At 47.0% G+C, this 16,471-nt stretch overlaps 1 protein-coding gene across 2 annotated transcripts in view; it reads right to left on the reverse strand.

The window, feature by feature from the left end:
• Positions 1 to 16,471, reverse strand: part of eIF2beta (eukaryotic translation initiation factor 2 subunit beta) — a 73,217-nt gene that overhangs the window by 47,849 nt on the left and 8,897 nt on the right. For both annotated transcript variants that reach the window (XM_070530364.1, XM_070530363.1), the window contains exon 4: positions 14,060 to 14,252. In XM_070530364.1, coding sequence (XP_070386465.1) covers positions 14,060 to 14,252 — 193 coding nt within the window. The remainder of the gene's footprint in view (positions 1 to 14,059; positions 14,253 to 16,471) is intronic.

A 16,471-nucleotide genomic window follows, 5' to 3' on the forward strand; every position in this document is an offset into this window, starting at 1 on the left:
TCTTTATGGGTCTCTGCCAGAAAGAATGGAGGCCATCATTCAAGCCAGCAGAGCCATGAGCAGTTATTAGCCCACTAAACGTGCAAGAAAAGGGCAATCTGATACTGATATATTGGGGTACTTTTTTTATGTGCATTCAAAGTTTGTTACCGTGTCGCAAACGCCCAATAAAAACTTTGCAACTGACTGCTGTGTGCAGCTTCTCTCCGTTCACGAGAACCAGGATACAGCAAAATGGGTATAAAAAAATACTGCTTTTTCCTGCGCGTGAATGCTACTAAGTACAAAGCCAGTATTACTGCCAGATGTTCCATGCGTGTCAGAGAGAAAAAGAGAGGTATTTTGCAAAGGACTATAAGCAACACACTGCCACGCTCTGCATGCTATAACCGCCTTACCAACGCTAGCAGCCGGTGAAACACAATCAGCAGCCGTTTCATAGCAACACTAGCGAGGCGGGAGTGCCAAGAGTTAGTGGAAGAGTGCCCCCTTTCCCTTCCTTTTACGACAGCGCCATCCGCGTATCGCACTAACCCGGTTTCAAGGTTTTTTGCCACACGTTTACGTGTTTCCACTCATATTGCTACGATAGTACAGCTGTGCAAACGAGTCCAAACTAGTCACAGAAAAACATAGACGGCAGTGACCAAACATTTGACAACATCATGGTGTTTTACTTGCCAAAATCACTTTCTGATTATGAGGCACGCCGTAGTGGAGGACTCCGGAAATTTTGACCATCTGGGGTTCTTTAACGTGCACCTAAATCTAAGTACACTGGTGTTTTCGCATTTCACCCCCATCGAAATGCGGCCGCAGTGGCCGGGATTCGATCCCGCGACCTCGTGCTCAGCAGCCCAACATCACAGCCACTGAGCAACCATGGTGCGTATCCAAACATTTGAAAAGCTCATCTTTTTAGAATTAAACGTGGCCCAGTATTGCTCTCAAGATGCAGCAACCTCCCATGACTTCAAAAAAAAAAAAAAAAATGTGTTGCAATTTGTGGGGATTGAGGTAGACTGGGCCTAGGTGCCCTTGTGCGGGCACTCACCTGTTGTGTTGTCCCTACACGTCTCTCTCCACTCACAATGGTTGTTGTTGGTGGCCTTTGCCATGCACTGAAGAGACCTCCCTCGCACTCGGCGCGAGGGAGATCTCTTCAGGGCAACACTGGGTACCTACACATTTTCCTCTCATATGCCAGCCCCTTTGCTAGTGTCTCAGACTTGAGCTCTCATCAGTGACTGCATGTACGACAAGCGCTTACCTTGTGTGGATCCTTTTCTGAATGCTAACCGAAGAGCAGTGCCTAGTGCTTGCGCATTCTATGCTGAGCTACAGTTATTGGAGGTCCAAGCTGACGGAGACTTATGACGAAAGCAAGCAGCATGGCTGCAGGGACTTTTCCTAGCATTGTGTCATGGGGAGCCATCCTCTCGCACTGAAGTGCTAGTGGCACCCCTTTCAGTATTTTTTTGTCGTCGGAGACAAACAGCTTCCGCTAACTTAGGGCAATACGCGTGACCCTGTGGCTTGCTAAGCCCAAACCCACGGTGGTCGGTACTCCTGTGGTAGTAGACTCCCACGAATTTTATTGCTGTTCTGCTTCCACCAGAATGGAATTTTCGGTTCACTCTACAGTGGCTGCCATCGTGGTGGTTCAAGAGTATATGATTCCCCCCCTTCACTTAGATTACTATCACATGCTCACATCCACAACTGCACACTTTATATTTGGCATTGTTGCACATATTTCAATCAGGAGCTTTTTGAAAACTGATTGCTATAGTTTCTTATCTCTGAAGCTGTTACCATGAGATGCTCGCCTACATGGCTTTCCTGTAGGAATGCAATCCCCTTGTTTGCAGGCAAATATTCACAAACCGGTGATACTTCGGTGTGTGCATCTTTTTTTGCGAGGCAGGCGATAACTTGGTCAGTGAACAACACCGATTACTGAAAGTTTCACACTAGTTCCCCCCCCTCCCCCCTGATGGGTGTGCACGTGGTTTGGTATGCCACACTTGCACTGTGTCTGAGGGGCTGTATTCTCTAATAATTATGGCCGTTTGTCATTGCTGGAATTGACTCCTTGGAACGACACGTGATAAGAATGAAAAATGAAATAGAAGGTTACTAGGTGTCAAACTAATTAAAAAAATTAATCATGCTTAACTGCATGCAACTAAGGTGACCACAAATAACGCAAGAGGGAATTTTCAGTCTGTGAGAAAGGAAAAAATATGATTATACTGTACATGTCCTGAACCCAAATTTAACATGAGACACGTTCTGCGGCACGTTATATCTATGCAAACACAGCAAGTTATCTGAATTTAATTAATTTTGCGACAAAATTATGCGAGTTAATAAATGTACTCTAAGTAAGCAAGGGACAGGGCACAAGAGCAGCCCAAGCAATCTCACGCTCGCGCCTCCCTGCAGAACTGGCTATATGACTGCAGTGCCGAGCATTCCTCTTCACAACTGATGCCACCATCGGAAAAGGAGCCATCCCAGCGACTCTTGGTGAACATAGTATCAGTAGGTCCTAACAAGGCTTCAGGCGCTGTACGTTGCTGCAGCTCGAGGTGGTGTTTGGGCCAGGAATCCACCAAGCCCATCGACGAGTACGTCCGGCAGTAGAAATGAAAGAAAAAGTGTTTATTTTACACTACTTAAACTGGCTCCAGATACGGAAGCCCACTCCATGAAGAGCATATTAAACATCTGCATTCACATCAGGACACGTCGGCACCACTTCCCTGCATCAAAGTCTCCACGTTTAATACCGTCGTCTTTCCTAGGCAACTAGACTAGGGAATCTGATTACTATCACGGCCAATTACAATTGTCGAGTCGGTCACAATATCCCATATATGATATTGCACTGTTCTGCTGAACTCCGCCTCCGATTTTGTACCTTCCCCCGCATATTTACTAACCTGGGAATCTGAGGTCAAAGCCATTCCCACTTCAGCATTCAATGCTGGCCCTATTCATCAATAAGTTCAGGCTGTAGGTCAAGGGAGAGGGACCTTTTGTTGACCCATCAACTGTTGGTGCCAATGCTGTATTGACTTCTGGATAGGTGCTGATGAATGAGTGCGGTTGCCTCGTGGTAAACATCTAATTAATGCCCTTGGCTGTGTTGAGATGTAACAATGTGGACAATTTTACGACCACGACAGCATTAGTCTATAGGTGGCGTGACTGGCTCGACGATATAGTTCACAGGTGATGTCTAACCTACAACACAGTAGGGTCCTTGATATTTGGAGACAACCTTGGAAGAAGACAGCAGAAACGGCTGGAACCCAAAGCCACACAAGGGAATCTCAAAGAAAGTGCCAATGCAGGTGGTCATCACGTCATGACTTTTGTTGCCATTGGTAGACAGTTGTAAAGAAACAGGCGAACTGACCGCATTCCTCGGCGCAGCAGGCAGCTTCAGAGATAGGCGTACATTCAGATGAGTCGGGTTGGTACGGAAGAATGGTGTCAAGCGTAGTCTAAGGTTCATGGCCATACAAGAGGAAGAACGGGGAAAAGTTTGTGGTCGCCTGTGGTGCAGTGTTGTAGGTGTAAGTCATGAACAGCAAAATAAGGCCTCAATCAGTGTGATCAGAGGCGACGTATTTAGAGAGGATGTCGCCAAGGGTCCGGTTAAATCTTTCCATCAAACCTTTAGTTTGAGGATAGTAGACAGTGGTGGCGCAATGAACGATGCGACATTCGGCAAGAAGTGCATGTACGACTTCGGAGAGCATCACACATCCTCTATCACTCAGAAGTTCGCAAGGTGCGTCATGACGGAGAATGAAGTTTTTCAGGAGAAAGGATGCTATATCACGAGCTGTGGCAGCAGGCATGGCGGCCGTTTCTGTGTATTTCGTCAAGTGGCCGATGGCGACGACTATCCAACAGTTTCCGGAAGCCATGCTGGGAAGGGGTACATACAGGTCAATGCCTATGCGATCGAAGGGCCTGGCAAGCCATGGGATTGGCTGGAGTAGACCAGAGACATGCTGAGAAGGAACCTTGTGATGTTGGCACTTAGGGCACAATCTAACGTACTTGGACACAAGGTGCATGCCATACCAATAAGACCTGGAGCGAAACCAGGTGTATGTCTTAAAGACACCCACATGTGTTTACTGTAGGTCAGCGTGGAAGGCAGAACATATTTCACCACGAAGATGTCGAGGTATGACCAGCAACCACTTGCGGCCATCAGAGAGGTAGTTCTGGCGATAGAGGAGGCCATCCCGCATTTTTAAATGAGAAGCTTGACGGCCCAAAGCTCGACAAGGTGGTTGCAGAGTCAACAGGTTTGAAAGGAAGCGATAAACAGTGCTAATCCAGGCATCCTTGTGTTGCTCTGAAGTCATGTCGCAGCCTGCTGGAAAAGATTTTCATGCAAAGCATTCTTCTCAGAGTCAAGCCAGTTTTGACAGCAAAGCTGTTTATGCAGACATTGCGCTGTCGTTATCAGACTTCGCTAAAAAGGGGCCACGTGACCTTGCAGGAGACGAAAAGAAGTGCTATCTTATATGTGAATTTTATACGGTTGTCACACAGTGCATTTTTAGCGATCAAGCCAGATCGGCATCATATTTATCAATGATAGATTCCATCCTGCCGCGAAAGAAACAAATGTTATGCTGGCGGTTTGCGACAAACGAACAGTGTCCAGCGATTGAAATGCAATAGTAGGAAGGAGCGCATGGCTGCAGGCATTTCTTACGCCAGCAAGAAGTGCAGCAGCCACATCAATCGTCAAACCAATCCAGCCAATCGTCAAAACGATTGCAGCGCCTGCATCTCCAGTGGTGGGCCTTGCGCATAATATATTGAGCTTTGGATTAGTGGTACCGCACATTTCATCCCAGCTACAACTATGGGAAGACCACGAGTAGTGCGTACTGAGAAAGAAGCTGCCTACCAAGAGTGTCAACGAAAGTTGGCTCGTGAACGGGCTCATCATCGTAGGGCCGACCCTGAGCTGCGTGCCAGAGATGCCTAATGCCAAATATACCCCAAAAAGGAAGCACTCCTAAAGCATGCTCCCCTGTGAAGGACGCAAAAGCAAAAATGAGGTGAAAAACTGGTGAAACTAAAGATTTACAATAGAGACTGCTTGCGAAGTTTTGACTTGCATGGTGCAACACTCAGTGTAACTAACACAGCTTCGCTGTTCGACCACCTTCACAGACTGGAAGGGGTGGTGATTTTTTTTATTCTGTCTCGTCATATTCATGGGTCAAGAAGCAGACAACTACCGCCATTTGCAGTCAAGGATAAGAAGTAGCTGAGGCTTCAGTTGGCAGCCACTCGGAAGACGATAAGAGGGGGGGGCATCCAACTGCATGATAGTGAGCTCTGTTGACAAATGACCTTGATTCACAAGCGAAGTAAGCATCTAGTACTTTCGCTCTGGCAGTATCACATTCAGGCATTGCACAACAATTTAGCTGGTTCAATTTCCCCTTGGCATCTTAATACATTAGGCAATAGCAAAATGCCAAAGCACCTCTTGGCCGTCGCTAGAGCCCCACAAGCTTGATTTTGGTTCTGTTTCCCTACAATAAGGCGTTGGTGCAAAGTGAGCACGCTCTCTGGCAACTGAGTTGCGGGGCACGTTCGTGGTCAAACTGCAATATTATATCCCTTTGATGCACATGAGCTTTGATGTGTCCGAAGGTTCAATGCAGTAGTGGAGTGCTCAGCAAGTAAAACATTCATTCATTCGCTTGTTGGATGTGTTAAAACACTAGGCAATACGAAGACAAAAAAATGTGTTTCAGCCTGCTAGAGCCCCACCAGCTCAAAGTGCGTCAGTGAAATGTGCAACACAAAATAATTACTTTTACACGTAAGTTGCCCTGAATAATTTAAATATGCAATAAAAAATGTGACCCTGAAACGATTGGGGGGGGGGGGGGATTGAAATATTTCAGTGTCGCGAACCCATGATTCAAAAGGAGAGCTTCACCGCAAATACAGACTCTCTCCACTCGCCCTGTCTAGCCTCCGCAAGCTAAATTTTTCCCCGTGTTCTCCCATACCACACCTCGAGGATCGCGTGACGCATACGTTATGGGCCCCGCCTTCATATGTATTTTTTTTTTTTTGCCTCACTTTTTTTCAGTGCGGCTCACTTTCACTGACAGCATTGCGTGAGAGCTGTTGCGACTGTCTCGTTTCGCGCAGCACATGATTTTGCGCATTATGCACGAGGACACCTGGCTGGCGGTATAATCTGTGCTACATGAATACTGAGCCAGACACAATCGGATCACAGAGCATGATCCTGCGCTAGAACACGATAGAAAATGACAGTTTGGTGTCTGCACGCACGACTGCACGACGTGGGAATAAGCAGACCAAACAGAAGTACAGTCGCGGTCAAAAATACGCGGCCCACGGCTCCAGTCGGCAGAGCGGCCGCGAGCCGCACCGCGGCGCTCGCGTCGGCGCTGCGAGAGTTTGCGCTCTGACGACAGGTATCTCCCTCGCTCTCGGGCGGATACGTAACACGGTTGATAAAGTTCAAGTGCATCGTTCAGCTGTTTCGCAGTTGACGGTCAGGGCGAAAGGGGGCTCCCGTTTGCATGAAGCGTCGCCGCGCTGGTGCCGCTTCGTATCTCGTCTCCCGAGTGTGCGGAGCCGCTGCTGCGCGCGGCCGCTCAGCCGTTCGTGAAGGGCACGGCGCGATTCCTGCTAGCATCGTAGTTGGGTTGACACCTGATGCATGTAACCCGCCGTGGTGGCCTAGTGGCTATGATACTGGGCAGCTGACCCGAAGGACGCGGCTTCGATCCCGGCAGCGGCGGTTGCTGCATTTCAGTTGAGGCGGAATGCTAACGAATGCCCGTGTACTGTGCGACGCCAGCGCACATTGAAGAACCCCAGGTGGTCGATATTTCCGGAGACCTGCACTATGGCGTCTCTCATAGCCTGAGATGCTTTCGGACGTTGCACACTACGAAACCAAAAAGTCATGCTTACGCGCTGTCCGCTTCCGTCTGATCCACCGCACCCGCGTGCTCAAGGCTTGGGTACCAGCATGCATGCACCTCGTTCTCAAATAATATGCCACGGTCATTCGCTCTCTTAAAGCGGTAGCATGCGAAGAGCCGCCGCATTTGTGAAATCAATGCGCTTGCATTAAAAGCCCCATGTGGAAGAAAAACAGGGTGCGCAATAGGTAGCTACAGGAGGTTCATTATTGTAATAGATAAAAGGGAGGCATTACATGTAAACCATTAATATATTCACCGCTGGCAGCGAAAGAGAAATCTACGAAAAACAATGATCCCGCACGGGTCCAAAAAATGCACTGGGGATTATTAAGTCTGAAGGCGAAAATCACTGCGTAAAATTGATTCGAAACTGCGGGGGTCGTTTGGGTACGGGAGAATAACGTGAAAGAAGTGTTATCGGAATCTTAAGATTTGGGGCAAACTGAAGAAAATGTCCCGAAGTGATGAAATTTATTGCTAGTGCATTGACAATTAAGGCTCTTAAGTGTTATCTCTTACGGGTGCAATGTATCGTCATCATGAATATGAAGAGAAATAAATTGAGATGTTTGTGCCACACCGGCGAGTATAATGGTTTTAAATAGTGCATCGGCCTCATACAATGATAGTCGGATATGAGGTTTTTGAAGGTAAATATGTCATTTTTGAAGGCCTGGTAGAAAGTGTGACTGAGTTTCCCGACCTTTGCACTTACTTCTTTTTTTTTTAAATGATTAAATATATGCTGGCGTTTACCTTTTGTTCGGGATCGGTTTTTTTGTGTGTGTATATATGGTAAGAAAAGGTGCGCTTCTCCTGCCCGCTTGTATTTAAATATTGCTGAGTATAAGTGTACACGTTTGGTAAGTGTACACGTTTGGTAACTGGCGATGATAACAGTATTTAAGACCAAAACAAGATGGTGGTTTTTCGAATGCATCGGCTCTACGTAATAAATGGCCAGAAAGTGTAGGCTATGCGAATAATTTTTTTATGCGTGTGTTTTCAGAGCGATGATGATTGATTGTGGACACAGCAAGGGTATTTTAAGAATTTTTTTTAATGTGGTTATTCTCGCACATTTTTTAGCCGTTGATCTACCGGCTTCACGTACGATATTACTTCTGAACAATCAAATCTCAAGCCTGCCTAATGCTTGGTGAACGCCCCCCCGGCAGCGACCACATCTCGAAGCCGCCCGGGAATGGAGGCGTACAATGCCGGAACGAGAGCGGGGAGCGAACGAAGGTGGTCCCATTCTTCTTTGACTGCCCTCCACAAATCCTCTCGCCTCTGAGCTGAAATGGAATGACGGGCCAGTCGCCTTTTCATTTGTCCCCATACGTTTTCGATTATGTTGAGGTCTGCCCCCTTTGGGGGCCATGGCAATACTTGGATGCCAAGTTCTTGAAGCGTTTTTCCAACTTTCCTGCGTAGCAATGAGGGAAAAAAATAGGAGAGTCACAATATGCAAAGGCAGGAATTAATAGAGGAATGAAATGTTTGATTAAGAAACGGGATATTTCTTTGTGGAAAAAGAAGAAACGTTAGCGGATGTGCTATTCTCTCGTGAGAGCCTAACACGCTGGAGTGATAGTCAGGCAGTGTGTGTGCGCGTGTGAGTGTGCGCGTGTGTGCGTGCGTGCGCGCGCGCAAAATGTGAGAGCACATTAATTACCCCTCCCGTTCGTCGCAATTCCAGGAGCCTTCCACATCGGTGCCTCGCATAACCTGAGCTGCATCGGGACGTTAAGCCTCATTCTCTCCATCCCCCCGACCTCCGCGCACTCTATCTTGGAGTAATGACAGGCTAAACGTGCTTTGCATTAGGAACATATAGAATCGATTTTATTGAATGCAAGGCTTACTAGAAATGTGCTGCAAGTGTCTTTTCCTTCGTTATGGTACACATAGCTGTCTTCACTTAACCACCGAGAATGTTTACACATTAAAGTCCTTTCACTGTTTTCTTTCTGTGGGAGGTGTTTAGAGAGACGTTGCCAAGAATTTTCATCACGGTGCAAATAAGGTTATAATCTCTAAATACGACAGAGATTCTCCTTACCTCGCGGTGTGGATAGGGCTCCTGTCTTGCTGAAAAATATATACCCCATCTTTGAATGGGCCTTCCAGCGCAAAGGGAACAAGGACTTCCTCTATAATTCGAGTGTATTGGTCCGCGGTCAGGTTCCCATCAATAAGATGCAGCGGTCCAAGTCCTTGCCAGGTAACGGCGCCCCACACGCTGATAGAGCAGCGCCCACTAGCTGCCACTTGTTGGATGTACTGCTCGTCGTGTCTGTAAAATGTGCGTTAATTTCACACTGAAATTCGCAATGACTGCGCAGATCCAACACTTGTAATAAATCACTCTGCTTACAAATGAAAGACGCCTGTGTATTTTACAATAACAGTGCACGTTAAAAGAACCTTACGCAGTCTAAATTAACTCGCAGCCTGACATGCAGCATCCCTCAGAGCTCATGTGTAGGCTTGGGATGTTGAGCTCCACAAAGCAGCGTAACCAATGCACCTTGTAAAGAGAGACAGTATTCGTAATGTATTCGGTTACACAGAAACTGGCTTACCTCGTGCCGAGGAGTCTCCACACTCTGCGCTGCTGGTCCCACTTGGTGACAAATGTTGATTCGTCACTAGAGACGACTTCTCTCCAGTCTTCCTGCTGCCAAGACAAGTGCTCTGTCGCAAACTCCAACCGGGCTCGCTTTTCCGACTCATTCAAGCGCGGCCTTTGACATGCCACCCTGCTCTTCAGACCAGCGGCATACAGCCTGCGCTTAATAGTTGAAACTGATACCGGAAGTTCAAGCTCCCTCTTGATCTCGAGAGCAGTTATAGCGGGCTCGCAGCTGACAGCTGCAACGATTGCCATGTCTTGGTCCACCGTCGTCGCCAAAGGCCTTCCTGATCGAGGTGCGTCCTCCACTCGGCGTGTGGCCATAAACGAGCGACAAATCCGGTCTACTGCACATTTTGAGCATCCAACCTCTCTAGCTATTGCTCGCCGACTGCGCCCGGCAATAAAAAGATCTAGCACCTTTCGCGTCTTAACCGCATCAAGTCGCGCCATGCTTGCGTGCTTTACGCTGTGCTAATGGAAAACCTCAAACCTGTCACTGCGCTTTATATCCGCCAGCCATGCTTTGCAATCGCTGTTGAAGCGCATCAGTTATCGCGCTTTTTATTCCGACGCAACCAGACAAAAGGCGCCATGGAGACGAACACCGCCTTTTGGGATGATGCAACATCTTTGGTGTGAGTCACTGCAAGCTTAATGCCCAATCATCCCAAAATGCCATGCTTTGGAAACCATTGTCTGTGCATGCCTGTCCTTTCTTTGTTATCGCGCATGTCTCATCGCGTTCTTAAACGGGATCCGCTTTTTGCCACTCAATGTCGGCAATGAATCGCTGTGTCACAATCGTTGCGCGTCTCTTTCGGCGGCTGCCGTGGTGAACAGTGCTCCGATCCATCGCGCGAGCCTAAATAGGACTGGCTGCGAACGTCATCGGCGTTCACCAAGCATTAGGCAGGCTTGAGATTTGATTGTTCAGAAGTAATATCGTACGTGAAGCCGGTAGATCAACGGCTAAAAAATGTGCGAGAATAACCACATTAAAAAAAATTCTTAAAATACCCTTGCTGTGTCCACAATCAATCATCATCGCTCTGAAAACACACGCATAAAAAAATTATTCGCATAGCCTACACTTTCTGGCCATTTATTACGTAGAGCCGATGCATTCGAAAAACCACCATCTTGTTTTGGTCTTAAATACTGTTATCATCGCCAGTTACCAAACGTGTACACTTACCAAACGTGTACACTTATACTCAGCAATATTTAAATACAAGCGGGCAGGAGAAGCGCACCTTTTCTTACCATATATACACACACAAAAAAACCGATCCCGAACAAAAGGTAAACGCCAGCATATATTTAATCATTTAAAAAAAAAAGAAGTAAGTGCAAAGGTCGGGAAACTCAGTCACACTTTCTACCAGGCCTTCAAAAATGACATATTTACCTTCAAAAACCTCATATCCGACTATCATTGTATGAGGCCGATGCACTATTTAAAACCATTATACTCGCCGGTGTGGCACAAACATCTCAATTTATTTCTCTTCATATTCATGATGACGATACATTGCACCCGTAAGAGATAACACTTAAGAGCCTTAATTGTCAATGCACTAGCAATAAATTTCATCACTTCGGGACATTTTCTTCAGTTTGCCCCAAATCTTAAGATTCCGATAACACTTCTTTCACGTTATTCTCCCGTACCCAAACGACCCCCGCAGTTTCGAATCAATTTTACGCAGTGATTTTCGCCTTCAGACTTAATAATCCCCAGTGCATTTTTTGGACCCGTGCGGGATCATTATTTTTTGTAGATTTCTCTTTCGCTGCCAGCGGTGAATATATTAATGGTTTACATGTAATGCCTCCCTTTTATCTATTACAATAATGAACCTCCTGTAGCTACCTATTGCGCACCCTGTTTTTCTTCCACATGGGGCTTTTAATGCAAGCGCATTGATTTCACAAATGCGGCGGCTCTTCGCATGCTACCGCTTTAAGAGAGCGAACGACCGTGGCATATTATTTGAGAACGAGGTGCATGCATGCTGGTACCCAAGCCTTGAGCACGCGGGTGCGGTGGATCAGACGGAAGCGGACAGCGCGTAAGCATGACTTTTTGGTTTCGTAGTGTGCAACGTCCGAAAGCATCTCAGGCTATGAGAGACGCCATAGTGCAGGTCTCCGGAAATATCGACCACCTGGGGTTCTTCAATGTGCGCTGGCGTCGCACAGTACACGGGCATTCGTTAGCATTCCGCCTCAACTGAAATGCAGCAACCGCCGCTGCCGGGATCGAAGCCGCGTCCTTCGGGTCAGCTGCCCAGTATCATAGCCACTAGGCCACCACGGCGGGTTACATGCATCAGGTGTCAACCCAACTACGATGCTAACAGGAATCGCGCCGTGCCCTTCACGAACGGCTGAGCGGCCGCGCGCAGCAGCGGCTCCGCACACTCTGGAGACGAGATACGAAGCGGCACCAGCGCGGCGACGCTTCATGCAAACGGGAGCCCCCTTTCGCCCTGACCGTAAACTGCGAAACAGCTGAACGATGCACTTGAACTTTATCAACCGTGTTACGTATCCGCCCGAGAGCGAGGGAGATACCTGTCGTCAGAGCGCAAACTCTCGCAGCGCCGACGCGAGCGCCGCGGTGCGGCTCGCGGCCGCTCCGCCGACTGGAGCCGTGGGCCGCGTATTTTTGACCGCGACTGTACATCTCTCTTGCTGCGGCGCGAAGTAAAAAAAAAACATGCAGACATTCAATTTGTGTGTTTTATTATATTTCCAAGATTTAATTCGTCTATTCTAGCAACATATTACACATATAACAAATGCTGGCTGGAATAATTCTCGAAGTCATACGTCACCGCAAACGACGTCACAGTGTCAACACGTGTACGTCTTCCTCCCGCTTGCAGCACCGCGACGACGAGAAGGGAAAACAGCGCATTTTATTTGAAATTTCAGATCTTTCCGCGGCGCGTAGCACAATACTTATCGCGCATTGTAAGCTCTGCCCTTGCCAGCTCAAAATGGCCAGACCTGGTGAGGGGCCCTTTAATAAAATGCATGCTATTAGCCCCTCCCACCTTCCCCTTTTGTGATGTCCCCGAGTTTTTTCCAATTTTTATGTTCCCCGGTTGGCAGGTATGGTATTGCACCACAAGCAGCATGTACTGCAGTTACAAACCTGCACAAAATTTACTGCATTTACAGTCGCCGATCGATTTTCCGGACTCCGAAAATTCGGACATGCCCGATTATTCGGTCAGCCTCGCGGCACCGCCATTCTCCCCATAGACCATAATGTATAACAACTGTTGAAAGTTCGGACACCTTGCAACCTCTCGTCTGATTTTTCAGACACTCCTTGAGCCAACTCGGTCGAGAGCACCATGCACCGACTCTGACCGGTGCATGGTTCGACTTGCTGAACGCCATTTTTGTTTTGAACAGAGCTTCCGTGCTGCCCCACTAAGTCGCGCTACTGGAAATCCCCACTCATCATCATCGTTTCTGCCTCGTTAGAGTGGCTCTGCAGCAGTTCCGGTTTCAGCTTAGTAAGCCATGTCAAGACAATCCAGCAGCTAATTTGTTTCTTCGCACAAGACGCTGCGAGCAGGCCGCGTTTTTTGTTAGTGCGACTGGTGTCGGCACGATGGTGTTTGCATTGTGTGCTGTGTCGAGGTTTCGGTGAGCCAACGCGGCATACGTAAACATCGCGTCAAGAGTCTAATGGCGCCGACAGTGCCCGCGCAGACTGCGCTGGGGAATGCCGGCAAGCGGGTACCGGGAGGCCTAAGACTTGTCGCCTTCCGATGTGCTCCCTACTGACGCGGAAAATGTTCTGCCGAGACCTGCGCAGTGGTTACATTGCGATCCTGGACACCGTCTCATTTGACAGTTTCATAGGTGCTGACACTGCTGTATTGACATGCGCAGAACTCGACGACGGCAAGATCATTCGTCAGGTTTCTGCTGTACCGCCGGACGATGACTCTGAGTCGGAAGACGCACCATGTGGTACGCTGCCGTCTCATGCGGAGCGTGTACAAGCAGTGACTGTGCTTTCAGCCGCTAATAGTGACCGTACGACCCTCTCCGAGATTCAGGCTTATCTGATTGCGCGTAAACGGAACAGTGTGCAACGGCGCATTCACGATTTCTTCCAAGCCTACTGCAGAGCCCAAATAAGTGCGTGGAAATAAAGGATTTGATTTTTTTTTCTTAATCTGTTTTTTCGGACACCTGTTTATTCGGACATTTTCGCAGTCCCCGTGAGGTCCGAATAAACGGTCGGCGACTGTACATAGTTATAACCACTAACCTTTAATAGAATACAGCAACAAAAATACTTGTATAAGCAAAAATACATGCAGTGCATTGACTAACACATGTGAAACAGCGCTACACTCACCAAATGTTGTATCATCATTTTCGTCATCTCCAGCTGCACCACTTTCTGTATCGACTGCATCAAATGTGATCTTCTTCTTCTTCTTTTTCTTCTTGGGAAGGTTGAAGTCCAAATCATCATCAAAAGCGCCATCCCGCTCCTCGTCCCTATCTTCATCAGCCATAACAGATAATTCTTCCTTTGGTTCCATTTCCTGAAAACATTTGTCCTATATTGTAACAATATACTTCATTCTCCCTTTTTTTTTTTTTTCAACCTTCGTCACTGGCTTGGACCCTGCCACACAAGTAATTATCGCTTGTTGCAGAAATCTGGCTCCCAAACACAAATTTGAAATTCCACATTGGTATTTTAGTAAAACCTTTCTTTCTTGATTGAACCCATAGTCACAGATGCTAGTATAGGTTCAAGGCTATACACAAAAAACATTCATTTGTTGTATGTAGCAACATGTCATATCGCAACAAAAAGCATGAATTATCAACTCATTAACGCACAATCGTATATAATTTCACAAAGAAGTCAGATTCAAAGTGTCTACCAAATTGACATTTACAAATTCCCCGAGTTTTCCAGGTTTTTCCTGAGCACCTTTACAAGATTCCCTGAATGAGCCAGAAGTTTGTTTTACGTCAAGACAGGCCGATACCATGTTGCCCAATGCTGTAACCCTCTAGTAAGCATGTTGATACAAAAACTGACTTAATCCAGTATGAATAGTAAGGAGTAACATCTATTTTATTTAAGAAAACAGAAGGGTGTTAGTAAAATGCACAGCGAAAAATAATTGTAAAACCCATTCCAAATTGAGTCAACCGTTTTCAAATACGAATGAAAAGGAGATGCATAGACAAGTAAATATTTTTGAATATGAGCTATTTCTATCAATTGATAGCAAGCTCATCGATATGAGGCCTCAACTTTTTCACAACTAAGATTCTCTCTCAGCAGCTCGAAAGTCAACCTCAATTGTCCTGACATACTCTCAGCCCATACACAACATATCAGTGTTGGGTTTCACTACTTTAAAGAGTTTATTTTGGTTTGGATGAGAGACACGTGCACCTCGGCGTCAGCCAACACTTTGCTTTTTGAGCTCAAGCTCCTTCAAAGAGGCTGCGGCACGCATCCTTTCCTGTTAATTCCTCAGTGCGTCGGTCCTTTCTGTTTTCATCCTCCTTCTGCCACACGTTCACCTTATGGATCATTTGAAGCATCGATCCTCTTGGTCAGTTGTACAGTTAACGTCCGATTTTTCGGACTCCCTATGGGCCGCAAGAACATGCGAAAAATCGGGCAGCCCGAAAAAAAAATGAATGCATGTCTTTCACTGCCCTTAAAGGCTAAAATTGCCACAGGCTCGACCGAAAAAGCTCTTAAGGCCTGCCAGTACATTTATTAGGCATATCGATGCTTCTACTGTGACAGGAGATGGGGGTGCACGCGTGTATAATTAAGGAATGCATACTGTGTCCCGTGACAATTGCCCCTTCCCACGCTGATGTTTCACCACATAACATTGCTGCACTGAGGCAAAGCTAACTTTCGGAGACTGGCATTACGCAACACGCTGTGATCCGAGAGCTTCGAAGCCAGTCCCGAGGATTACAAAGGCGGAGTCGGTGCCATTGCTGACAGTGGCGAATTCTTTCAATGAAAAACACGGCATCGCATGGCAAGACGCTTAATAGTGAACGTAGAAGCAGCTAGGCCTAACGTTGCCGCGGTGGTGGCTACAGCTGGCAGCGGATCTGCGTGCAAGAGTGCCGGTTCGAGGCGGTGAGATAATCAAAATGGCGGCGGTGGTGGCTTTGATTAATGCCATTTCAGCCACGCAGTCAGGGCAATATACATTGACTATATGGAGTATGTGGTGGTGCCGCAAAGCTGTACGAATTATCGGGCATGCCGAAAAAATGTCCGAAAAATCGGGCGTCTGGAAAATCGGTCGTTAACTACTCTGGCAATACCTCGTGCCGATGACACAGCGTCAATGACGATTCGTTGCAATTCCTCCGTTACTGGAGCCAGCATTAACACGACTTCCGTTCCCTTTTGATAAAGTTACAGCATAGTGGTTACAGCTAATTTTCCCTGATAGAAGTCCAATTTTCCAGAGTTTTCCCAGAGTATCTTTAGACTTTTCAAATTCCCAGAGAATTCCCGGTTTTCCAGGTTGGTAGACACCCTGAAATTTCAAGACAAATTTTAAAAGCAAAAACTATGTTCTAGATCAGTCAGTACACAATTTCAGATAGAACTCCAGTAATTTTTTTATGACCAATTTTCCGGACACAGCCGGATTTGCAAAAATGTGCAAATTGGCCAGTCTAAAAAAATAAGGTTCATGTGAAAGGTTTCTTTTTTTTTTTTTACAATGCCAGCTGTGCAAAAAATTCATTAACACTTTTC

The sequence above is a fragment of the Dermacentor albipictus genome, chromosome 1 (genome assembly GCF_038994185.2).
Source record: "Dermacentor albipictus isolate Rhodes 1998 colony chromosome 1, USDA_Dalb.pri_finalv2, whole genome shotgun sequence".
Classification (NCBI taxonomy): domain Eukaryota; kingdom Metazoa; phylum Arthropoda; class Arachnida; order Ixodida; family Ixodidae; genus Dermacentor; species Dermacentor albipictus.